Raw genomic sequence first — 25,836 nt, 5'->3', positions numbered from 1 at the left:
AAACATGCCAACAATCCCAATCTTGGGCAACCCACGTGTTGTTCATGAATATTCTCCTTTTTATCATGTCGGCCATTAAAATATACGCTTACTATGAGAAAATGTTACGGGAAAAAATGTTGCCTTGTTTCAGTTCCTTATAATAAACGAGTATATTATACACTCGCTGTTGCCTTCGGGTAAATGTCGGGCTCAAGTAAAAAGCCTTTAATCTGGATTCAATTCTATTCACTCAAATACCAGTCTGGTAGTATTTTATGACTTTCTTATTTTTTTGTTTTATAAAACACAGATCTTTAACTGATAATGGTCTATGACGATTCTCATATAGTGATGGCGTGAACATTCCAATACAATCAAGACTTGTGTTAGTAGGAAGGTTGTAATTCTACAATTTATAATAATCGAATAAATCCAAATATTGTATAAACGAGCCTTCATCAATCTCGACACGTGTACCTGTGTGTACCAACAGAAACATCAATAAGTATGCATATATAATAAGCACCTATCTCAATGTCCTCTCGACCTCTTGTGTTATGAGCCGACTTTTTGTTTATTTACTTTGTACCCCCCACATGTGTTATTTTCACACTACTTGTCTAGTGGTCGTAAAACGCGACTGCAATACACGGGGTCTCAGATTCAGTTCCTAGGTCAAGCTGAAATCACTTGGTGATTTTAAGAAGCTATCACAAAGCAGCTTGGAGTATAGAAGCTAGTGTACTACCGACAATCAGTCTGGATGCCATAATTAGGCTGTCCGCCCACGTCAAAATTTTTGTAGGACATAATCGTGCCGTTTCTTGTAGTGACTAGTATTTTCTGACCGTCTTATTGTTGAACGTGTGCGTTACATTACTGCTATCTCTGTGTTCCATTTTTTTCCTACAAAAAATCGGTCGGCTTATAATAAAATTTCTATTTCAGGGCTCAACATCAGTCCGCAAGAACTCGTACACCCCCACCTGGAACGAGCAGATAGTCTTCACAGAGATGTTCCCGCCGCTGTGTCAGCGCATCAAGATCCAGCTGCGAGACAACGACCCCGTGCATCCCAACGTCATCGGCACCCACTTCATCGACCTCAAGTCCATCTCCAATGATGGGGAGAGAGGTAGGTTGGGGTCTGATGTGCCTCTGTGCCAGGCCATCCAGATCCAGCTGCGAGGCAACGATCCCGATCCCGTGCACCCCAACGTATCCAATGATGGAGAGAGAGGTAGGTTGGGGCTTGGGCCTTTCTTGTATTGGTGCTGAAGAAATTACTTCATTCCTGGATAACATAAGGTCTAGCAGCAATTTCAAAGACTTTACTTACCACCTCCATATTCTCTGTTTTATAAAGTTTTTACAGCAATACTGCAGGTGTCGTAAACACATTAAATAATATTACGAGTTGACTTTAGGAATGTTAAGATTTTGTGTGACCTGTCTCATTGTCTGACTATAATGAAATACTGAAAGTTTGCTACACCGCTTTTCATTTTCTTGTTTAATATGTGTCATGTAAGTTCATTGTAGCGGTTTTGTTTCATTTAGAGCACACTGCAAACTTTTAATCGGCTGACAGTTTGTTCTCATAAATCTGTATGAAAATGAATGGTACTCGGCACATAATAACGATCAGATATTCGGCCGACTAAAAACTTTGATTGAATTCACGATTGACTTAAAAAAATATACTTTCCAACCATCTCGGGTCAACTTTCAGCCGGCCACTTACGCGCCAAAATGTATTCATGGGATATATTTAATTCAATATCAGTCACATTGATCAGTTTCTTTTTGTTTGAACTTGTTGATCTTAAACAATTAGGGGTACTTATCTATATAGAAGCAATTTTAAAGTACACTGATGGAAAATATCTTATAGCAATCCACGGTGGATTTTCTTTGATTACTTTCCTCTTTCAAGGAGGCTTAAAACTTTACTTAATCCTTCTCTAACCGACATTTAGGCTTGAAGTAACAAGTTTTCTTCAGGAATATTGTATATTTTTTTTCTTCATATTTGTGCGAAACTCTTAAAATAATACAATCTCTTTAAAAAATATGTAATATTCATCGACTAGAATGGAAAAGCATAATATCGCCTCAGCTCTTGAGACATTGGAACCTTATTTAAACAAAAATAGACGTGTTCTATCATTGCGGTAAATATGGGAAGTTCATAAAGCAATGATCCATTAAATTGTTTGAGAAGTAATAAGTTCGCGTGTTCACTGAGATGCAAACTGCTGCAAATATAGTTCCGCTCCATATTCATCACAGCTGAACGCAAACGAAAGGTCATGCGGGTCTCTTACTATTCGTACTCCGACCTTCTCATAAATATCTTTATGTGTATGTGTGTGTATGTATTCCGATAGATATTATTCAGGTATCCAAAGTATGTCAACAACACTATGTACTTCCCTGGTTACAACCTCAATGTATTCCCTTTTATCTATGCTCCCTTATGTACTAACCTAAGTATTAATTAATTCTATACAGAATTGGTATTACACTCCCACATGGGTGTATACACTCCCACATGTGTAATACCAATTCTGTATGTATATCCATATCTGTGTAATACCTTATTTATTTACCCTATCTATTTCTTATTAACTCCTCTTTATGTAAAACCTGATGATTCCCTTATGTAGTCTCTTATATACTCCCCCTACAAGCTCAGTTATGTACCTATCGATCCTGCCATAGTATGTACATTCGTTGTGTATTTCGTCTCAAGAAGACAATTTGTGGAAAGCTTCAGTTACATATCGTTGTTATATTTCTAAAATGGTCACGAAACAGTTATGTTCCTAAATTAAACTGTCATGTAGAAAGATAGATGATGCCTTGTACCCTGGGTAGAACAATTATACGAGCTGGATATCCAACGGTGGACAATATAAAACCTAGTAATCCCACACAAGAGAGGCTTGTATTCTATGGTCTTAATAAAAATAAATAAGGATGCATCTACACGGTGCAAGGACCTTGCGCATGGTGACGCAATGGTTACATGCATTTTAAAAACGTGCGGGTCTAGCGACTCGCGCATGTACCAAAAGAAAATACCCACCCGCGTGCTCTTGTCATGTCACTTGCGCAGTTACATGCACCTTGCAGATGGACCCTAAGATTATAATCATCAGAAGTGGCTGTCAAAACTCTAGATACTTATGTTCTTTCAGAAAAATATTACTCTGTACTACATTACCTCTCATATCTGTCCAGGGTTCCTGCCGACATTCGGTCCTGCCTACATCTACATGTACGGGTCTACCCGTGACTACAGCCTGCTGGATCAGCACGCAGGATTGAATATGGGGATGGGTGAGGGAGTTTCCTACAGGGGAAGGTATGAACTAAATACTGCAGAAGACGTGTCTAATTTTGGAGTAAAACTTGATGAAACACTGATGAAACTTGATGTTCCACTAAACCAACTGTATTGGTCTTTATAGGATCCTGATCTCCATCCGCACCGAAATAATCGACAGTCTGGAGTGCCCAGCCTCAGACATAGAAGTGGAACCCATTCCACCAATAAACGAACAGAGCTTTGAGAAAAACGAGGAGTTTTTTCTGTTCGCCAGCATCTTCGAAGCCAACATGATAGACAAACGTCTAACTGACAAACCGCTGCAGTTTGAACTCAGTATTGGCAATTCTGGTAACTCGCTGGACGGTCACCACGAGTCAGTCAAACGACCCCAGGACTTAGATGCTGAATTAGGTAAGTTTTTATAAAGATTTAAGTATAGTAGCCAATAGCCTTGCTGGGGAGTTTGTTGCGCCACTTCTTCTTTCCAGCAAAAACACGTTTGGGGGCTATCTTTTGTATTTGTTTTGACGTTCGAAAAATGCTATTTTGCTGCCAAGATTGAATACATACTTTTGATTTTGAGTATAAAGCTGTTGATGGCAAAAAAGGGTTGTCTTGAGTAATGATCAGCTTTTAACAGAAACCTTTTGACTTAAGTAGAATGACACTGTATTAAACTATACTTTTATCTCCAGACGAAATAAGTGCCGACACCGGCTACTGGCAGAGCACGACGCACCCGACAAAAGCGTCATCGACCGACAAGACTTACTATTATCTGCCATATTGGGACCACAAGCAGTGCATGCATGTTCGCAGCATCTGGCCAGACCACCGCCGACGCATGTACAACTCCAACCTTATTGCGAAGATCATTGAGAAATATGTAAGTTTAGCTTGAACTAATGTTTTAGGAACAGCTTTGTAAGAGAATTCTATTAAATCCTTCTCATTTAAAACGACCAGAGCATATCCACCATAATGTAACAGATACGATAAGCCATCGACGGAAGGTGCTCAATTAAAAACTTTGTACTCTGAACAGCTTCGAATAAACGTCTGAACTGAGTCTAAGAAAGAATTTATAGAAATTAATACTCTTTCATAACTTTTCCAGGAAGAAGGACTAAGCGATGCTCAAGCAGCAATAGAGGCGGACTCAAGCCCCGATATCTCCTGCGTGCTGATGCTGAAGACGACCCTGGAAGCTGTCAGCGTCGCATGCACAGCTTACGTGCGCCACATGGCCGGCGCTCAGCCCTTCGGCAACACCAAGCTCGATAAGGAGAGGCAGAAACAATGCGTCTATGAAATCGTAAGCATTGACACACAAGCATTTCATGTATATTTTGGAAATTTCAAAAATTAAATTCATCAAGATTTTTTGAGGAATGAGGAGTAACGGAGACTGAAAGGCTCAGGAGATGATGATGATGATGAATGGAAGACTACATAGATGTTTTTTTTTTCATATTACAGGAACACATTGCAGCAATGACCAAAAGCCTGAGGGCTTTGATTACAAAACACTCTATCAAGGAGCGTCTGCGCACTGCTTTCACATATCTGAACAAATTGAAGCATCTTTGTGAAGATGTAAGTACATAACAACATCTTTATCATTATAATCTATGAATACTTTCAATAAGCAATATCTTTTATTTTTAGTCGCAGCACGCATTGCCAGATGTATTCATCTGGTTGATAAGCAACGGCAAACGCCTGGCCTACCATCGAGTCCAAGCCAGGGATATCATTTATTCTGATTACACAAATGAATGCGGTAAACTTTGCGGCAAGATGCAGACTATTTTCCTCAAGGTAAAGATAAATGACGTATATTTATCTCTTTATCTGGAACTTTGTTTTAATCTAAAACTTGATTAATTGTTTATTTGGTCATATTTACAGTGGCCGGGTAAGAAGTCGGCTTCGCCAAGCGGCTGGTCCATTCCTGCTAAGATCAGTGTGTACCTGTGGCTTGGCATACTGCAGGATAAGAAGCATTACATCGATGGTCTGCCTCAGGGCTATGAGCTCAGCTCCGAGTTGAGGAATGCTGACAAACTGCGTTCCAACGCCCCGTCTACGATCTTTTACGCCGAAAAACATGTAAGGAAGACAATTTATCTTCTACAAACAAATTATTTAAAGTTGACAGAATATGTTAACATTTTCATTATTTTTTACAGAATTTCCAAATGCGTGCTTATGTATATCAAGCTCGATCTTTGATTGGATCTGACTCGTCTGGGCTGTCTGATCCATTTGCACGCATCATTATCGGCGAGAGCACCGCTACCACACAAGTCATTGATGAAACATTGAGTCCCACCTGGGATGAACTGCTAGTATTCGACGATGTGCTGCTGTACAGCACTATTGAACGAATCAGGGCCGACCCGCCCACAGTCGTCATTGAGATCTTTGATCAAGACAAAGTTGGTAAATCCGAGTTCATTGGTAGAACACTGGCAAAACCACGCATTAAAACTTACGAAGATGTCCAGGGAGGCTCTCAAACACTACCATCATTGGAGTGGTATGAAATCACGCGTGGTGATGATCGAGCTGGAGAACTGCTCGCCACGTTTGAACTGCTGGAAATACCTCCCAAACAAGATGCATCAATTCTGCCTGATTTACCATCACCACGAGAGGCTAATGGGAAGCCACCAATTGATATCAACAAGGGCCCAATACTTCCCGTACCCAGGGGCATTCGTCCAACACTATCCAAGTACCGCATTGAAGTACTTTTCTGGGGGCTGCGTGACTTGAAACGGGTTCACCTCCTGACAGTAGACAAACCTCGAGTTGATATTGAATGTGCCGGCAATATCCTGTACTCATCTGTAATTCAGAATGCGAAGCGCAATCCCAACTTTACAAATCCCATTAAATTCGTTGATGTGGAACTGCCAGATCAGGATTTGTACAGACCACCTCTGACCATACGCGTGGTCGATTGTCGAAGTTTTGGAAGAATCACTCTGGTAGGGACTCATACGATAAACTCTATTCACAAGTACATCTATACCCCGATGAGCAAGCGCGAGCGAGACATCGAGGAAAGGAAGAAATCTCTGATTCCCTTGCAAAACATTGATTTACGAGCTAACTGCATAGTTCAGGATGACGCATTCGCCATCGAAAATGAAAAGGAGAGCTGCCCATTGCTGCTAAGAGATGGCAAGGGTAATATTTCATATGGTTCCAGCATAAGGTCACACATTTATACTCGTAAGAAGTATGACAAACGTGACTCAATGAAGAAGCGTAAGGCCAGCACTGACTCAGTGTTAGATGATGACGAGGGCAGCAAAGATTGGTGGACTAAGTACTTTGCTTCAGTTGAAGCTATGATCGAAGATGAAAAAGAAGCCAAAAGAGAGCGCCAAGGTTTTCTGCAGCCAGCGCAAGTGTCATATGTCAGTGAAATTCGCTCACCAAGGGACGACATACATGCAGTGAGACCGGATCGTGATAGAGATCGTGACAGAGACAGAGATCGGATTAAAAAGAGACAACCAGCATCACCAAAACCTAAAGCCAGTCCAACACTGGCTAAGAAAAATCAGATACCGCGCGCAGCACTGGCTAAGGTAAGTTATAAACCTTCGAAATTTAATTCCACCATTAAACCATTCTAGATAATATCATGTTTTATTTACTTTCAGATATATCCACATGAGCTGGAGGCTGTGCCTGAATATGATGAATTCAAAGAATGGCTCCACTCCTTTGAGCTGTACAGGGGCAAGAAGACTGGTGACGACTCGGAAGATGAGAACAGAGTCGTAGGCGTCTTCAAGGTACTGTATTAGTGTTTTGCCATGTACTTAGGTACTTCTTTTACGAACTTATTTAATTTATTTTTAATTACTTGTTATTTTAGGGAGCCGTCAAAGTTTACAAGTGGCCGCTGCCACGAGGAATTGATGACCACACCGTTATGGGATTTGATCCAAATTTTGGGTTTTTCCAAGGTGTTCCGAATAACGAACCCATCCACGTGCTTGTACGCGTATACATTGTTAAGGCTACCGATTTACATCCGATGGACCTTAATGGAAAAGCTGACCCTTATATTGTGCTGCATTTGGGATCAAAGAGAATCAGCGACAAGGAGAATTATGTGTCCAAGCAACTAAACCCAGTATTTGGAAAGTGTTTTGAAATTGAAGCAACATTCCCCCAAGATTCAATGCTGACAATACAAGTCCTGGACTGGGACTTGCTCGGAGCTGATGATCTGATCGGAGAAACTAAGATTGATCTTGAGAATCGTTTCTACAGTCGACATAGGGCTACCTGCGGACTGCCCATGAAATATGAAGAGTAGGTATACTTGTTATATCATGTTTTACTAACATAGCATTAATACTAACAAACTAACATATTTAGACAAGGCTACAACCGCTGGCGCGATGCTATGAAGCCGACTCAAATCTTGGCCAAACTCTGCAAAGATGGGAAATTGGATCCTCCTGTTTATGAACACGGTCGTGTGAAGGTCGGTCGTACTGTGTTCAATATGCCGATGGACGATACCGAGCTGTTCTCCAACTCCGACACTGTGGAAGAACAGATGGCGCTGGTGGTGCTCCGCCGGTGGCAGGAAGTACCGCGGGTTGGGACCCGCCTCGTCACCGAACACGTTGAGACTAGACCGTTATACAACCCCAGCAAACCTGGTAAGCGACTACTAATCGTAGCGACGTATAGTAACAAATTCATACTAACCAAAATCATCAAGGTGTACCATTCAGCAAAAATCTAATCCACTTTTACTCGCAGGTATTGAGCAAGGCCGCCTAGAGATGTGGGTGGACATGTTCCCCATGGACATGCCACTCCCAGGCCCGCCGATGGACATATCAGCTCGCAAGCCCAAGTCCTATGAGATGAGGGTCATCATCTGGAACACTGATGACGTAGTGTTGGAAGACGACGCATTCTTCACGGGAGAAAAGATGTCTGACATTTATGTTAAGGGGTAAACACTTTTTCTTCTTGAAAATATTAATGAGTCCACCATCTAATAAGTTTGAGCACTAAATATTCTTGATCTCTTTGCAGGTGGGTGAAAGGTCCCGACGACTGTCAATGCACAGACATACATTACCGTTCTTTGACCGGAGAAGGAAACTTCAACTGGCGTTTCATATATCCATTCGACTACCTGGAAGCCGAGGAACGCATAGTGATCTCCCGCAAGGAGTCTCTGTTCTCTTGGGATGAGACCGAGTGCAAGATACCAGCCCGCCTTGAACTGCAAGTGTGGGATGCTGATCATTTCTCTGCAGATGACTTTTTGGGTAATGATCATTTTACAGTACCAACTGCTTAAAAAAATTGGTTAAAATGCCATATAAAAAGAAATACAACAAATTCAAATTCCGTTTCAGGCGCCATTACCCTGGACTTGAGCAGATTCCCGCGCGGAGCCAAGTCTTCAAAGCTGTGCACTCTGGACATGCTGCAATACGATGGCTCCGTGCCCATGGTCAACATCTTCAAACAGAAGCGCGTCAAAGGCTGGTGGCCATTCTACATAAAGCGCGACACGGAAGAAATGGAGCTCACAGGAAAAGTGGAAGCCGAGATACATCTGCTGACCCGCGAGGAAGCTGACAAGGTGCCGGCTGGCCTCGGCCGGAGCGAGCCCGACCCCCTGGATAAACCTAAGTGAGAATTTGGAAAATATGTATTTCCTCTTTCGCGTTCGATAGCAGGTATCTTTCAACACCCAGCGTTTTTAAAGGGGTGGCTTATTCGGCTTTCTTCAATGTTGATACCATCAGGTACCTTAGTTCTAGATACTCGTATATCATTAAAGGTTGTTTTGTTCGCAGTCGACCCGATGCCTCGTTCATGTGGTTCCTGAACCCGTTGAAGTCGATCCGGTACATCGTGTGGCACAACTACAAGTGGACTATCCTGAAGCTCTCCATCGTCATACTGCTGGCTCTGATGTTCCTGCTGCTGGTCTACGCAGTACCCGGGTACACGGTCAAGAAACTTCTGGGAGCTTAAAATGGACCTTACGCTAACGATTCAGTCACATATACTACAGCCGATTATTATAACAACAATATTCTTTTAAATTAGATTAGGTTTTGATGTCTATTTATCACAAAAAATGCAAAAAAACACAAAAATATTTTAATTAATTGTATCCACATATTTAATCAATAGATCATTATCCACAGTTGTATCTATGTAGAAAGTATTATCAAATAGAGGAATCTACTTTTAAATAAATATAAAAATGTATATTTAGAGATAAGTACCTAATATACACAGATATTATATATTTCAACGTATCTATATATTTTATCATATACTTACCTGTAAGTTAAGCTTACTTTAAACTTAATATTTGTATGTATCTATAACTTCACATTTTACAAAAAGTTTCAATTATTTTTTTGCCTCTTGAGGAAATTGTCAAAATTCCAAATTCTCCAATATCTGATGAAATTTTAAATGCAATGTTTTAACGTTCTTGAAAATATGAATACCAGAAAAGTTGAGCCTATTCAACTAACTGCAGAAATTTTGGTTACAAACAATTCACGTTATAAAGTATTGGTTGAAGCACTCATTAATTTTAACAATTAACTCATAAATCTTAATGGTTAATCGTATTAAATAAGCTTTTTCTTTCTTGTTACTAGAATGTTTCTGTCCTGATAGCCACACTATTATTTCACCTTCAATTCTTATTCAAACCATTGCTACATGATTCAGTCTACGCATCTCCACCTTGGTCGCTTCTCCGTCTATAAGTAGGTATACTTAATTCAACTTATAATCTGTCACCACCTTTTTTTTAACGACTTCAAAAATCATCAAATGACCCCCTCCCGCTGTGGATTAGCAGCGGTGAGGGAGTGTCTGACTCTTACTGACTAAAAACCGTCGTGTTCCGTCATAGGCCTTTTATGTACCAGGGCCGCGGTACCTATCTCTTTCGAACAGCCCCGGCAGATCTGTCACCACCTCACTTTATAACCGTACTTGTATGTACGCTGACATCCCAACTTCTCTGTCACTGAATACCTACCTAACATTTTCACTTTCCGAGTGATCATGAAAATTCATCCAAATTGCCGTCATTGACGAACATCTTGAATGCTTTGAATCGAATGATATCTCCATTTGGAAGAAATTTCAACATGTAGGAATCTATGATATTTTTCAAACCTGCAATCGTAACTTCAGCAATCTCAAAGCTGTTCTCCGACTATCCTGAAAAAATAGAAGTTAATCATAGACATATTATTATCAACATTTTAAACCAATCATAAATAAACTTAATGAATGTTTAACCATAGCTGTAACACCATATTTAACCATAGACATAAGATTTCAATTAACCGAACATATTCGCATCTAACAGTAGGAAATCATATTTATTGAACATGAATATAATAATGTAATAGTAGAACATATTTAACCGAATTAATAAATATTAATCTTCGATGTTGTACCATTTCACCCCACTGTTTAGTTCAATCAAAAAAAATATCAATTAGAAAAAGTTATATAGAACACCTAGAAAAAAAAATAGATCCAACCAGTCTTATTAGTACCTATATTTCACCCATTATTAGTGTTTACCACTTTAGTTTTAGCAGCCTATATACTCACAGTTATATCTATCTGTTCTGATGAATTTTACGGTGTTTTTTCAATTCAATAGTTCATGTACCGTAGTGAATGCAACGCAAAAATCTTTACCAGTCAAATGTGAACTTACATCATCAAAAATAATTTTCAGATATATTTAAAAACAAGGCGTTAATTACAATTTGACCAAATAAATTATTTCAAATCAATTATTATCTAAACATTTGACAGATAAAGTATTTTTAGTAGTTTTAGAAATTAAGAATATTCTATGTGTGATATATTCTATATAATCTATTAATAAATAAGCTCCCTAGCCAACAAAATAGCGTTTTATTTCTAGTTTTTAATAGATCATTACACAAAGTACTTCCAAAGAACTATCGAGTCAACTCTCGCAGATCTCTTTCGTTCATACTCATGCACAGTGGATGCACACACTTAGTTTCAATCTTCATAATATAACTAAGGTCCGACAGTCTGAGTAGGTACATCATACAATATGAACTCTTAATCTGAGTAGGTACATCATAATTATAATCTCTCCTGTGATAATAAAGTGCTGAAACTGTATCAGAAATCATCCTGCAAAATTCGGACACTCATCTCTTCATCCCAAAAAAAACACATTTTAGATTTTAAACTTGAATTACTTCACAATGCGTTTATACATTTGAAAAACGATCATAAATGAGACTTACACAAACTATAAATAAACATTTATAAACCAACAGTTAGTAAACCACACTCATTGCTGACCTGCCCGACGGCCACCAGGTCTCCGCCTGCGTTTCTTGACTTTCCTGGGCAAAGGGTCAGCAAACTCCGGCAGTCAGCAGCGACGCCGCCGTTTTTTTTTACAACTGCGGCGGCGGATCTTGCGCTTGCGTCGGCGGCAGCAGCAGCTCCGACGCCGGCGCCGGCGACGACGCCGCTTGCAGCACGCCGCGTCGCGAGCCGACCAGTTCAGGTAGTGAGAGCCTTTCCTCTCCAAAAAACCAAGCGCAGTTCCATTCTCCAGCAGGGACAACACCGAAGACGTCAACTCCCTGACATCCTTCCCGGATCTGTTACTCAGAAACTGCACTATCTCGCTCATTGTCGCTCCTGTCTTCATGTCCTGGAGGAATTGGATGATTAACTTTCCTGAGGGGTGTTGCGCTGGCTTGAACTCCTCCTCCTGTGTTGTGGTTACCACAGTCTCCATTGGGCAAACTTGTTCCATTTTGTATCAAAACAGCTAAAGCCTTATAATTTTTTCGTACATTATTTTCGAAATGCATGTGTTGTTAAAACACAGATATAATTAATTTTAATAATATCTCAAAATTATACTGTTGATTCCATGTTGCATTAACTGTCATCCTCGTTGTCGTTGGCTCAGGCATAGTTCAGAATTTAAAAAAGAGAAACGATTATAGCTAAGACCTGTTTCACTGCAATCCATTCTGCAATCCGACCGCAAACCATCTTCTTTCTTTTGATTCTCCCAATTGCAGCTCGATGACATTTTCAACTTCACTATATTGAACGTATATTAACCGTAGAAGTTTAAAAAGAACGTTCATAGTTCCGGGAAAACATCCTTGGGAATCCTGATCTAACAGGACATGTTAAATTATGTGGCGATATTAATCAACACTATCGCAATCGAATAATTTGAGCCTGCCTTTAAGGAACGCCAAAGTATCTTCAAGTAACTTTAAACCTAAAAGTTTAAAAATGTACCTAGTTAAAACCATTTTGATTGAAACGGCGTACCTATTATAAAATGGAGGATTTAATTGACGGCAGGGAAGCCTGTCGTTAAAATAATATTCTTTTGGACTTGAATCAGCCTTGAGCAAGCGTGGTGCTCGCTGATTCCTTCTCTCTATGAGTAAAGGCCTAACCCTGCAGGGGGCCGCAATACCCATTTTATATCCTACCTGTAAAAAACGTTAAGAGACCAATCTGGTCTATAATCAGAATGCAGCCTTTTTTATGAGTACCAATTACTTCAATTCTTCTTTCCGCAACCTATTCTTTGTCTCTGACTGTAGTAGACAAAATACTGGTCTTTCACAACCGTTAAAATACATTAAGAAAAAAAATTACAGAAGAAGGTGATTTTCATCCTTTTTTGGTATTGACACTTTTGCTTTACTGTTGAATTTTTGAACATTTTTTTTCCAAAACTCAGAAACAATGTTAAATTCCTATGAATCTGCAAAATAACAAATGTATAGAATGTCGCGCGATGACATCCGGCAGGAGCAGGAACAGAACACAGCCAAGCTGGTTATGAATGCCTTTTATAAAGTGGCAGACAAAGATGGCGCGACTGCAGCAGAAATCACAAATTACTTACAAGACAAGTTTGGCGATGTGTGGAGAACGAACACGCTGACTTGGAAGGCTGAGGAGACACTGAAGCGCAGCTCGGTGCTGGGCTTCCTGGACAAGCAGGGGGACCGCTACGTGGCGAACCTGGCGCGCGAGCTGGGCTGCCGGCGCCGCCGCAAGCGCCGCCGGAGTTGCCGACGCAAGAAAAAAAAAAAGAAGTGCTGTTGTAAAAAAAAAAAGCGTCCCGCGTGTTGTTGTCACTGATCGTGTAAATGTCGTTTGTGCGTATTAAAGAGAGATATTAAACGATCCCCTTTTCTTTCCGTGTCGGCATTTTGGTATCTGGTGCTTATTTTGGATATTGTGAATCTTAATTTCAATGCAATCTGCGAAAATACGCAGGCGTTCCACAGAAAGAGTTCTTGTTTACTGTACCTACATTTTTCGATTACGGCACATTTTCCGTTCCGGCAAAAATAACGTGATGTTCACGTTCCTTGTTCACGGTTCGTGTTCTCACCCTCGCACCGGCTCCTGCCTCCGTGCGAAGGAACCCATCTCAGGGACGCGGGTAAAACGTGGGCGCAACCTAGTCTGAAACCTTCATTGTATAAACTTTGCTGCACTAATGTGTCAAAGAACGAAGAATGTTAATTAAGTTTTTCCATTTCAAATGGAAAACTGTGATCTAATTAAAGAATGAGGTCAAATACTTAACTAGATAAATTAATTTATGCCTACGTACTCCACCCACTACAAAAATTGTACCTGTAGGTATATTTTTGTTTTGATACCTTTATGTAGGAACATAAGCGTCTCACGGTTTCACCTGCGTCCCGTTTGAACTATTGCCCGTACCGGGATAAAATATAACCTATGTTACTGGGGAAGAGTGTAGGTTTCAACAGTGAAATATTTTTTCAAATCGGTTCATTAGTTTCGGTGTCTTTAGGGTACAATAAAATAAAGTAGCAGTAAAATGTTTTCTCTTCATTACATTAGTAGGTATAGCAGTGTCTTTTTGGCCTAGTGGGTAAAGAGCCTCTCGAGTATGTGGAGTGGGTTCGATTCCAGGTCAGGCAAGTACCGATGCGACTTATCTAAGTTTGTATGTACTTTCTAAGTATATCTTGGACACCAATGGCTGATAAAAAGGTGAAGGAAAACATCTTGAGGAAACCTGGACCATAGTCTGAAATCACCAACCCGCATTGAGCAAGCGTGGTGATTAATGCTCAATCCTTCTCCGTGTGAGAAGAGCCCTGTGCCTAGCAGTGAGTGGGAAAAAAAAAGGCTATAACAGTAACGTATTTAATGTGATTAGGTAAGACACACTTTGTAGGTACCTATAATTTTTTCAAATATTGAAAACACATCTATTGTGTGAAAATCATTCCTAATAGGTTGTGTGCGTTCGCGCAGCGGAATGTTGTTGAATTTAAAGATTTTAATTATGCAGATAATTAGTGTAAGACGTCCTATAATTGTGTATGGTAAATAAAAATTTGTGTATGCAGCCATTGTGGAGAAATTCACCAAAAACAGATTCCGCTGGGCGAACGTTGGCGAACGTTGTCCTGGCGGAACTTTTTTTAATCCATAGACTTTAGAAGAAAAGAGATGTGTCCGAAAATTAGTGTGTATTTGTGTATAATTGATTATGTATGAATGAAATCAGTGCATGCATAAACTTCGGAGAAATTCAAGTTTCCGCTACTCGAACGTTTGGCCATTAGCTAGTTTTCATATAAAGCGCTTACGTAGACAGCTGTAGATTTTTACATACGTTGTTTTGAATTTGTTTATATTTGTTTAGAAAACAGATTTAGAAAAAGTTGTAGGGTTTAAAAGATAAAAATATAAACGTAAAATACACTTATTAGGTCTTAGTTCTTAAAGTATGCAGTTTGGGGTCTAGATTTTCACGTTTACACAAACCTTGTAAGTGTCTCCAACATGTTGCCAAGTATAAATGATGTTCCGTTAGTAATTAAAAAGTTATAGGATATTTTATCATGAATAGATCACTGTTTACAAAGCAGTCGAATATCACGACGTTCTAAAGGAATTGCATGGTAAAATGTATGCCAATAATTAGTTTAATCATTCAACTATTCACTTGCAAGATTTCATGTCATTAAATTCAGTAATTAAAGAAAGACAATTATAATACTGACGGAGCATCGAAAACCTATATAACCCGACCAAGTTCGGATAGGTACAAAAAAGCGGCCGTGCCATATGTCTAAGCAACGTTCTTAATTTGGAAGGTTAGTATTTATTAATATTTATTAATATTTATGAATACACAAGCGTTAGGAAAAAATAAAACAATTGTATGTCTTGATTGATAAATATTTTTTTAATAATAATGCCACTATCTACGATAAAAATAAATCTTCAATTAACAAGTACTTCTCTATTTAAATATAAGTGTACAAAAATATTTTTATTATTATTACTTACATAAATTACTTAACTACGTGATTAAAAATAACGTTAATAAACGTTACGTATTTTAACTAAAATGTCGTAGATAGTGGCGTTATTATTAAAAAATATTTTTCATTCAAGAAATGCAATTGTTTTATTTTTTCTTAACGCTTGTGTACGCAACTGTACCATATTAATAAATATACTAACCTTCCAAGTTAAGAACGTTGCTGAGACATATGGCACGGCTGCTTTTGTACCTATCCGAACTTGGTCGGATTATGTAGGGTTTCGATGCTCCGTCAGTATTATAATTGTCTTTCTTTAATTACTGAATTTAATGACATGAAATTTTGCAAGTGAATAGTTGAATGATTAAACTAATTATTGGCATACATTTTACCATGCAATTACTTTAGAACGTCGTGATATTCGACTGCTTTGTAAACAGTGATCTGTTCATGGTAAAATATCCTATAACTTTTTAATTACTAACGGAATATCATTGATACTTGGCAACATGTTGGAGACACTTACAAGGTTTGTGTAAACGTGAAAATCTAGACCCCAAACTGCATACTTTAAGAACTAAGACCTAATAAGTGTATTTTACGTTTATATTTTTATCTTTTAAACCCTACGACTTTTCTAAATCTGTTTTTAAACAAATATAAACAAATTCAAAACAACGTACGTAAAAATCTACAGCTCTCTATGTAAGCGCTTTATATGAAAACTAGCTAATGGCCAAACGTTCGCGTAGCGGAAACTTGAATTTCTCCGAAGTTTATACATGCACTGATTTCTTTCATACATAATCAATTATACACAAATACACACTTTTCGGACACATCTCTTTCTTCTAAAGTCTATGGATTAAAGTTCCGCCAGGACAACGTTCGCCAACGTTCGCCCAGCGGAATCTGTTTTGGTGAATTTCTCCACAATGGCTGCATACACAAATTTTATTTACCATACACAATTATAGGACGTCTTACACTAATTATCTGCATAATTAAAATCTTTAAATTCAACAACATTCGCTGCGCGAACGCACACTAATAGGTTTACCACCAAGCTAACCAAATAAAATATAATCAACTCAGCCATTCTAACGCATTTGTCAAGTGTTAATTTTCATGAATGTCGTTGTATTTTAAATCATCATGTATCATAGGTTTTCTCTTCTGAAATGTATGCGTAGTTCTATGGAAATAAAACACCAACATTCAGTGATCATTATTTTATTTTATAATTCTATTTTAATATTTACAATCTTCCATATAGTAAAAGATACTTTTCCATATAATAATCGAAACCTTTAACATTTAAGATTATAAACATCAGTACACTTATTGCTTCATTCATCATCCCCACAAGAGATGCTAGGCAAAGGCTGTATGGGACAATTTCACAATAATAGAGACGGCCTGACAACCTGAGACACCTACAGCTTGTACCAGGTGACTGATCGGGTTGCGGTCACCAACACTTTACTTTGTATGAGCACACAGTTGATTCACATTATAACAAGATTATATTGCTCCAAATGCCAATATTATATCAGTGTGAACATTATTGAGATTACAATAAAATAATTGCACGATTTACCACATAGCTCCTATCCGTTATAATACGCTGCTCTTAGCCAGTGTTAACTAATGTAGTCAGTCACGTATTGCAGCTATCTCAGTGTACCGGCCGCCTAAACTAAATAAATAAAATGTTATAAACATACAGCCTAAAAGTTTGAGGTATCTCCGCAAAGATGCAAGACGACATCAACACGCTTCAATGCGATCACTAATACACGTTCACATTCATCATCAATGTTCATAGAAATTTTTAACACTAATTTACTCATGAATTTAATTCAGTTCCGAAGTGTCAACTTATGAAGAGTAGAAGACAAGGTGTTTTAATAAACTAGTAACGATTCTAAAACAAATCATTTTATTAGCATTAATTGTATCCACTTGACATGGAACTACACAGCGAGGCGCCGGGAGGGCCGGGCTCGCGTACAGGGGGCGAGGGGTGGTGCTTCTGGTGCTCCGACCAGTTGCTGAGGCGCTTTGCTTTTGTCTAGGACGTGCCTTCACAACCGTAGCCACTAGGTGGCGCCGACGGTCTCCGGGAGACACTGTGTAACGTGCTAACGAATGTGTAATTGCGACCCTCCGAAAGCCCCCTTTGTACTATAAATATTTGTCTACATGAAACGGTTAAAATGAAGCTCTACAAGAGCTTGAACACGGTTGGCAATCACATAACATAATTATATATATATATTTCTAAAATGTTAAAAGAAAAGGCCTAACTCATGTTCGAAAGGGTATTATTCATTCATTATTCATTGAAGGATATTGATTCAATTCATTGACATATTTAGATATAATAATTCAACATTATTGCTCTATGGCGGCGAAATAAAAGCCTCGCCCTATATATCCCGAAGTGATTTAAGTTATTACATTATATTCAGAATAATTCAGCCAACGCACTGCATTTAATACTTATTTTATATACTATATTTATTTATTAATATTTATTAATATTTATGAATACACAAGCGTTAGGAAAAAATAAAACAATTGTATGTCTTGATTGATAAATATTTTTTTAATAATAATGCCACTATCTACGATAAAAATAAATCTTCAATTAACAAGTACTTCTCTATTTAAATATAAGTGTACAAAAATATTTTTATTATTATTACTTACATAAATTACTTAACTACGTGATTAAAAATAACGTTAATAAACGTTACGTATTTTAACTAAAATGTCGTAGATAGTGGCGTTATTATTAAAAAATATTTTTCATTCAAGAAATGCAATTGTTTTATTTTTTCTTAACGCTTGTGTACGCAACTGTACCATATTAATAAATATACTAACCTTCCAAGTTAAGAACGTTGCTGAGACATATGGCACGGCCGCTTTTTTGTACCTATCCGAACTTGGTCGGATTATGTAGGGTTTCGATGCTCCGTCAGTATTATAATTGTCTTTCTTTAATTACTGAATTTAATGACATGAAATTTTGCAAGTGAATAGTTGAATGATTAAACTAATTATTGGCATACATTTTACCATGCAATTACTTTAGAACGTCGTGATATTCGACTGCTTTGTAAACAGTGATCTGTTCATGGTAAAATATCCTATAACTTTTTAATTACTAACGGAATATCATTGATACTTGGCAACATGTTGGAGACACTTACAAGGTTTGTGTAAACGTGAAAATCTAGACCCCAAACTGCATACTTTAAGAACTAAGACCTAATAAGTGTATTTTACGTTTATATTTTTATCTTTTAAACCCTACGACTTTTTCTAAATCTGTTTTTTAAACAAATATAAACAAATTCAAAACAACGTACGTAAAAATCTACAGCTCTCTATGTAAGCGCTTTATATGAAAACTAGCTAATGGCCAAACGTTCGCGTAGCGGAAACTTGAATTTCTCCGAAGTTTATACATGCACTGATTTCTTTCATACATAATCAATTATACACAAATACACACTAATTTTCGGACACATCTCTTTTCTTCTAAAGTCTATGGATTAAAAAAAGTTCCGCCAGGACAACGTTCGCCAACGTTCGCCCAGCGGAATCTGTTTTTGGTGAATTTCTCCACAATGGCTGCATACACAAATTTTTATTTACCATACACAATTATAGGACGTCTTACACTAATTATCTGCATAATTAAAATCTTTAAATTCAACAACATTCCGCTGCGCGAACGCACACTAATAGGTTTACCACCAAGCTAACCAAATAAAATATAATCAACTCAGCCATTCTAACGCATTTGTCAAGTGTTAATTTTCATGAATGTCGTTGTATTTTAAATCATCATGTATCATAGGTTTTCTCTTCTGAAATGTATGCGTAGTTCTATGGAAATAAAACACCAACATTCAGTGATCATTATTTTATTTTATAATTCTATTTTAATATTTACAATCTTCCATATAGTAAAAGATACTTTTCCATATAATAATCGAAACCTTTAACATTTAAGATTATAAACATCAGTACACTTATTGCTTCATTCATCATCCCCACAAGAGATGCTAGGCAAAGGCTGTATGGGACAATTTCACAATAATAGAGACGGCCTGACAACCTGAGACACCTACAGCTTGTACCAGGTGACTGATCGGGTTGCGGTCACCAACACTTTACTTTGTATGAGCACACAGTTGATTCACATTATAACAAGATTATATTGCTCCAAATGCCAATATTATATCAGTGTGAACATTATTGAGATTACAATAAAATAATTGCACGATTTACCACATAGCTCCTATCCGTTATAATACGCTGCTCTTAGCCAGTGTTAACTAATGTAGTCAGTCACGTATTGCAGCTATCTCAGTGTACCGGCCGCCTAAACTAAATAAATAAAATGTTATAAACATACAGCCTAAAAGTTTGAGGTATCTCCGCAAAGATGCAAGACGACATCAACACGCTTCAATGCGATCACTAATACACGTTCACATTCATCATCAATGTTCATAGAAATTTTTAACACTAATTTACTCATGAATTTAATTCAGTTCCGAAGTGTCAACTTATGAAGAGTAGAAGACAAGGTGTTTTTAATAAACTAGTAACGATTCTAAAACAAATCATTTTATTAGCATTAATTGTATCCACTTGACATGGAACTACACAGCGAGGCGCCGGGAGGGCCGGGCTCGCGTACAGGGGGCGAGGGGTGGTGCTTCTGGTGCTCCGACCAGTTGCTGAGGCGCTTTGCTTTTGTCTAGGACGTGCCTTCACAACCGTAGCCACTAGGTGGCGCCGACGGTCTCCGGGAGACACTGTGTAACGTGCTAACGAATGTGTAATTGCGACCCTCCGAAAGCCCCCTTTGTACTATAAATATTTGTCTACATGAAACGGTTAAAATGAAGCTCTACAAGAGCTTGAACACGGTTGGCAATCACATAACATAATTATATATATATATTTCTAAAATGTTAAAAGAAAAGGCCTAACTCATGTTCGAAAGGGTATTATTCATTCATTATTCATTGAAGGATATTGATTCAATTCATTGACATATTTAGATATAATAATTCAACATTATTGCTCTATGGCGGCGAAATAAAAGCCTCGCCCTATATATCCCGAAGTGATTTAAGTTATTACATTATATTCAGAATAATTCAGCCAACGCACTGCATTTAATACGGAAATTGATTTAATTATTGATTTTTACACCTATGAGTAGACCAATGCCTGTTATTTACAAATATCGAGTAGCTACAAATATGTAAAATCTGAACACATAGAATCTGCATATACAAGGAAACGACAACTACACTACTATAAATTGGCGGAAATGCACGAGACGGATAACTGAAGTTTATCTACGTTCGCTATGTGTCACAATATGTGACTAATATTGAACAACGAATAGATTTATTGATTAGGTACACAAAACAGACAATTATCGTCAAACTACACTTATGGAGCAAAAATCGTGACCATTATTGTATTATTAGTTCAATCAGACACAAAATATTTAAAACCTACTAATCCACAAAAGACATCAATGAGTATAATGTTTAATAATTTAATTAATTAATTATACTGGGTGAGATTTCCAGGTGGCGCATGAAATACTAGACAAACAAATTCCTTTTGAAATGCCATCTGAAAATCTCACGAGTACATCCTGATTTAAACCGACGCATATATTATGTATTATTCGTCTTAGTTTAAGTCAATGGCAACAATAAGCTAAACAGTCGACTGGCATTAATATAAACGGATAACAAGCCCCGCCGTCACAATAATGAACTGTCTACGTTGATATATAACACTTATTTGATGATGCACAACACAGTATTACAATTATGCCTAACTACATAAAAACACGTCGTCATCATACTCTGTGGAGGACAACACGCGTGCTGCCTTGTTACACAAATACGACGCGCCTGTGTGCGTGTGCGTGAGCGCGTGTGTGTGTGTGGGTGACGGAGGTCGGGTCGTAGCTCTCCCTCACGACTGGCTAATATCGACTTCATAGAAAATTAAAAAAGAAACAGCAACTTCATACATTGACTAAAAAATATGCTCATTAACAAACAAAGTATATACAAAACGACTATATAATATTTTAAAATGTTATATATACATAAAATACTATTAAAATCCTTATGATGTAGTTCGAACATTAAACTAAATAAAAAATCGGACATACACAATTTTTGCCAAACAAACTATAGACAAATTAGATATTTAAGCCGTTAATATTAGTAGGTGCGAATCTTGACACATTAAACTACCTCATCATTGTTGTACCTAATGTACAGAATAATGTAAGAAAATGCTACACAAATTATAATAAATCGTTAAAAAATATTACAATAATAACCTTCGACGATATATGGGTTTAAAATGCTAATTCTCCGCACGGGAATTATGACAAGTGAAAGTTGTATTAAAACTACGGATAAACCGATTTTGTGGTTTTTGAAGATCTAAAATTTATTATACAACAAATTGTGTGCTAAGTATGAATGTAGACGACGATATGATGAGTGACAGGGGAAAATGGAAGAGGATGACATATTGCGCCGACCCCAAATAAAATTGGGAACAAGGCAGGAGGAAGGTCAAAAATTTTATGTTATGCGCTATACTAAAAGTTTCGACAAGGCAGCCGTATTGGTAATATTAATTTATCGATTCAAAAATTGTATGGTAAAAGTGAATGAAGTTCTTATTTCTTCTCAATTCTGAAGTTTTGTTGAAACCGATTCATTATTATTATTCCTGCAAAACTTTTTAGTTGGAATGATCTCAAATTTTGGGGAATGCTACAAAATGCAAATTGAACAAAAACTTTAAAATGACAAGATATTAACGTAACTTTGGAAATTATCAAGGGCAGTAGATATTTTTTTAAGCCGGAATTATGAATGTATTTACAAATAATTTCCAACTGACGCGAAACCGGAAATCCTGAACATTACCACAAAAGTAGCAAAAATTGAGTGAAGTATCAATGTAATTTATTTTAGGCAAATCTCGTCGAAGGCTAAAGAAAATCAATGAGAATGATTAGTGCGCATCAATTTCTCAAAACAAAAGCCGACATCAAAAACCAATATACCCGTCAAAAGTCTACATTTTGTAAATATTTTACAAAACAGATAAAAAATCCTCGACACAGTTGGCTAAAAATGTTAGTTGGTGCTAATTTGCTTCGCGGAGCCACAAGTAGATGTTCAGTTCATAAACAGCGGCGAAGGACGTTCCTACAATATATTATTGCACAAAGTGATACAACTATGGAGACAAACATAACGTCTGTGATAAACGTGGCTGACACAAGTTCGCTGCTACGGTTACCACAGACGATGTTTAAAATAAAATAATATAACGAAGTCTGCACGTAAAAGAAATGCACAGCATTTAAAATTACATATATATCATGCAATATGATGTTGTGTTGATAAAAATGAGCAAATAAAATAACCCTTCTTGCACTACATTTTAGAACAATGTACAAAAAATGTGATTTAAAATTATGCTGTGGTTACGATCACTTCATCTATGTGAGATGAGACGTTGTTTAAATTAAATAACGAAATATGCACGTAAAAGAAATGCATAGCATTTAAAATTACATATTTATAATGCAAAATGATGTTTTAATAAAATGAGCAAATAAAATAACCCTTCTTGCACTACTACAAATTATGCTGTGGTCAAGATCACTTCATCTATGTGAGATGTAATTTTATTGTAATTGTACATGAAAATCTCATGGGTTATCACGTATATTATTATTGTAGAAATTGACTAGAAATGTGCGGGGACTCTCGTAAGTGATAGCAGGCCCGTTGTGTGTCCCATCATCCGTGCCGTCAATATAATATCACAATACAAGAACCAATAACGTGACGACCAATAACGTCTTTGTATAACAGATAACACGTGCGTTACCTGCGAGTCAGATGACAATCATACAATACTAATACATAGGAAATGAACGTTTGCAAGTAGACACTCCTTCAATCATCATGGCCATTACACACTGAAGGCACAATATTAGGGTGGTTTATTATGCACTAGCTACGCTCATATGCTCACAGTACAAGCCGCTTCACGTTACTCCGGCAAATACACTTTATTACTATCAGTTAAACAATTCGGTAACATTGTTCAGTTTCTTACACAGCGTAGAAAAGTATTGAAGGTGAAATTGACAACCAGTAGTGCGCCTCGACCCAATAAGACGTACAATTTTCTTATAAACTACGAAAGGTATACTAGCAAGCGTCGGTTACGCCGTCAAATGGTACCACGTATTTTGGTTCTACGACCGGACACAGAAAAGTTCATGCAAAATTAATAAATAATTCAAAATTCATTGTTATATTTAAGATAACAATTAAAATAAGTTACATATGGGTGCAACATGCATTAAATTCAATATATAAATATAGGTGGTACCATTTAAGGGTGTAAAGTGAACGCTCGGTATAGTATTGATTGCTTTAGACAATAAGTGCAAGTGTTATTGATTCGAGGCGTCGGTCCGCGGCCGATGGATACCACCGAGCGGGACTGACGTCACTAGTATTTATATCTCCGATGGGTTATCACAAGTTAGAGCGAACACGAGAGGGTGGATGTTCAAACGGTATCAATATCGCCTACGTTGATGCGGTCTTCGGCGGCTGTTACTGAGAATCCCAGAATGCGCACGTCGACTTTAAGCATTTTGTTTTTCTTGGTTTTCTTGCCCTTGCCCTTGACCTCTTGGTAGTCGGAGCTGGAGGGGGTTCGCGGGTTCACAGCCATGGCAGGCGAGCACAGGTCGTCCGATGGCGTCACCATGCCGACGCGGAGGAGCTTAGACCTGGGAAACGGACAGCCGATCAGAAACATGGTCCTCACTACTAAGCTGTACAAAATATTTCATAAAGTACAAGGGATAGTGTTCCTATCATAGACTAGCACATTTAAGCCTACCCTAAAAATTATTGTATACAAATTGATTTCATTGTATCTATGCTTATCTTAACAAACTAATATTGAAGTGATCGTCCTAAATAAGTAAAAACTATACCTTCTCTCGAGGAACTGGCGAGCGAAGTCGTTAGATTCCTTGGAGTCGCCCAGGTAGCATTTGACGTAATCTTTCACCTCGTACGGCGATTCAATGTCTTTTAGGAAGCCTACGAAAGTCGGCACTGAAACGTAAACGAAAGAATACATTCAAGCGTTTGCAATACTGTGGCATACTGTTGCAAAAAAATACCTAAAGCTCATAGTTAGTAGTCCATTGTTTATACAAATTTAGACTGAATACATTTACAAGTTTCAGTACAAGTTCTCATGACGCCATAAAGCCGACGCCATATTTTAATTTTGGCATGCCATCATTTATAGTAAGTTTTACCAGTTACTGATAAGGTCTCTCATAGCTTATCAGGAACTTATCTGACAGATTAACTGTAACTTTTAGTATCACAGGTCAGAATTATAAATTAGCTTTTATTTGGGCACTTTATCGGTGCGCAGTAAAACCGTGTCTTAGATTTCCTTACCATCGATCTTGGAGCTCCAGGAAGTGAGTACTCCAGCACACCAGGCGTCGAACTCGCCAGCGGGCGAGGGTTCCTTCTTAACGGGCGTGGAGACGTTCACCTTCTTCTTGTTCTTCACAAGCTCGGCCTTCTGAGGCTCAGAAGATTTCTCGCCTTTAGCCGAGTTCGGCTGGGTGTCCCAGAAGCCTCCTATGGGAGATCATATTTTTGTTAAAGTGAAGTAATATCGAATGTGTTGAATGAGTAGGTTACAGGTGTTAGGTTGTAATGAATAGGTAAATATCTGACAATAGTTTTTTTATATGTGGGTTGAAGGAATATTGTTTTGAAGGTTGTATGATTAGTGAGAAGGAACAGGGTTGAATTTTAGTTTGTAAGAACGACACAGCAGATTTTATTTCGACTGAAAAAGGTTCAAATACATGTTTATGGGAAGTTAAACATTGCAAGTTCCTGGACATTCCTTCAAGAAACAATTTTGACTTTTAAAATATATCGCATATTGGGAGCTTTATTA

At 37.8% G+C, this 25,836-nt stretch overlaps 2 protein-coding genes across 3 annotated transcripts in view; one reads left to right on the top strand and one right to left on the bottom strand.

The window, feature by feature from the left end:
* Window positions 1-9,700, top strand: part of LOC110372475 (otoferlin) — a 117,094-nt gene extending 107,394 nt beyond the window's left edge. Inside the window, exons 11-26 of the mRNA XM_021329223.3 lie at window positions 931-1,117; window positions 3,229-3,352; window positions 3,459-3,730; window positions 4,015-4,205; window positions 4,437-4,634; window positions 4,799-4,915; window positions 4,988-5,140; window positions 5,231-5,431; window positions 5,512-6,924; window positions 7,000-7,134; window positions 7,218-7,660; window positions 7,727-8,016; window positions 8,120-8,318; window positions 8,402-8,640; window positions 8,731-9,010; window positions 9,178-9,700. Of these exons, the coding sequence (XP_021184898.3) occupies window positions 931-1,117; window positions 3,229-3,352; window positions 3,459-3,730; window positions 4,015-4,205; window positions 4,437-4,634; window positions 4,799-4,915; window positions 4,988-5,140; window positions 5,231-5,431; window positions 5,512-6,924; window positions 7,000-7,134; window positions 7,218-7,660; window positions 7,727-8,016; window positions 8,120-8,318; window positions 8,402-8,640; window positions 8,731-9,010; window positions 9,178-9,358 (4,623 nt within the window). The 3' untranslated portion in view covers window positions 9,359-9,700. The remainder of the gene's footprint in view (window positions 1-930; window positions 1,118-3,228; window positions 3,353-3,458; window positions 3,731-4,014; window positions 4,206-4,436; window positions 4,635-4,798; window positions 4,916-4,987; window positions 5,141-5,230; window positions 5,432-5,511; window positions 6,925-6,999; window positions 7,135-7,217; window positions 7,661-7,726; window positions 8,017-8,119; window positions 8,319-8,401; window positions 8,641-8,730; window positions 9,011-9,177) is intronic.
* Window positions 9,701-19,651: 9,951 nt separating this feature from the next.
* LOC110372447 (GRB10-interacting GYF protein 2) overlaps window positions 19,652-25,836 on the bottom strand; it is a 31,834-nt gene continuing 25,649 nt past the window's right edge. For both annotated transcript variants that reach the window (XM_021329173.3, XM_021329174.3), the window contains 3 exons: window positions 25,320-25,508; window positions 24,839-24,962; window positions 19,652-24,628 (listed from right to left, as the gene is read on the bottom strand). In XM_021329173.3, the coding sequence (XP_021184848.3) occupies window positions 24,403-24,628; window positions 24,839-24,962; window positions 25,320-25,508 (539 nt within the window). In that variant the 3' untranslated portion in view covers window positions 19,652-24,402. The remainder of the gene's footprint in view (window positions 24,629-24,838; window positions 24,963-25,319; window positions 25,509-25,836) is intronic.

This window comes from Helicoverpa armigera, chromosome 1 (assembly GCF_030705265.1).
Source record: "Helicoverpa armigera isolate CAAS_96S chromosome 1, ASM3070526v1, whole genome shotgun sequence".
In the NCBI taxonomy this organism is placed as follows: domain Eukaryota; kingdom Metazoa; phylum Arthropoda; class Insecta; order Lepidoptera; family Noctuidae; genus Helicoverpa; species Helicoverpa armigera.
This window is presented reverse-complemented; position numbering and strand designations above follow the sequence as displayed.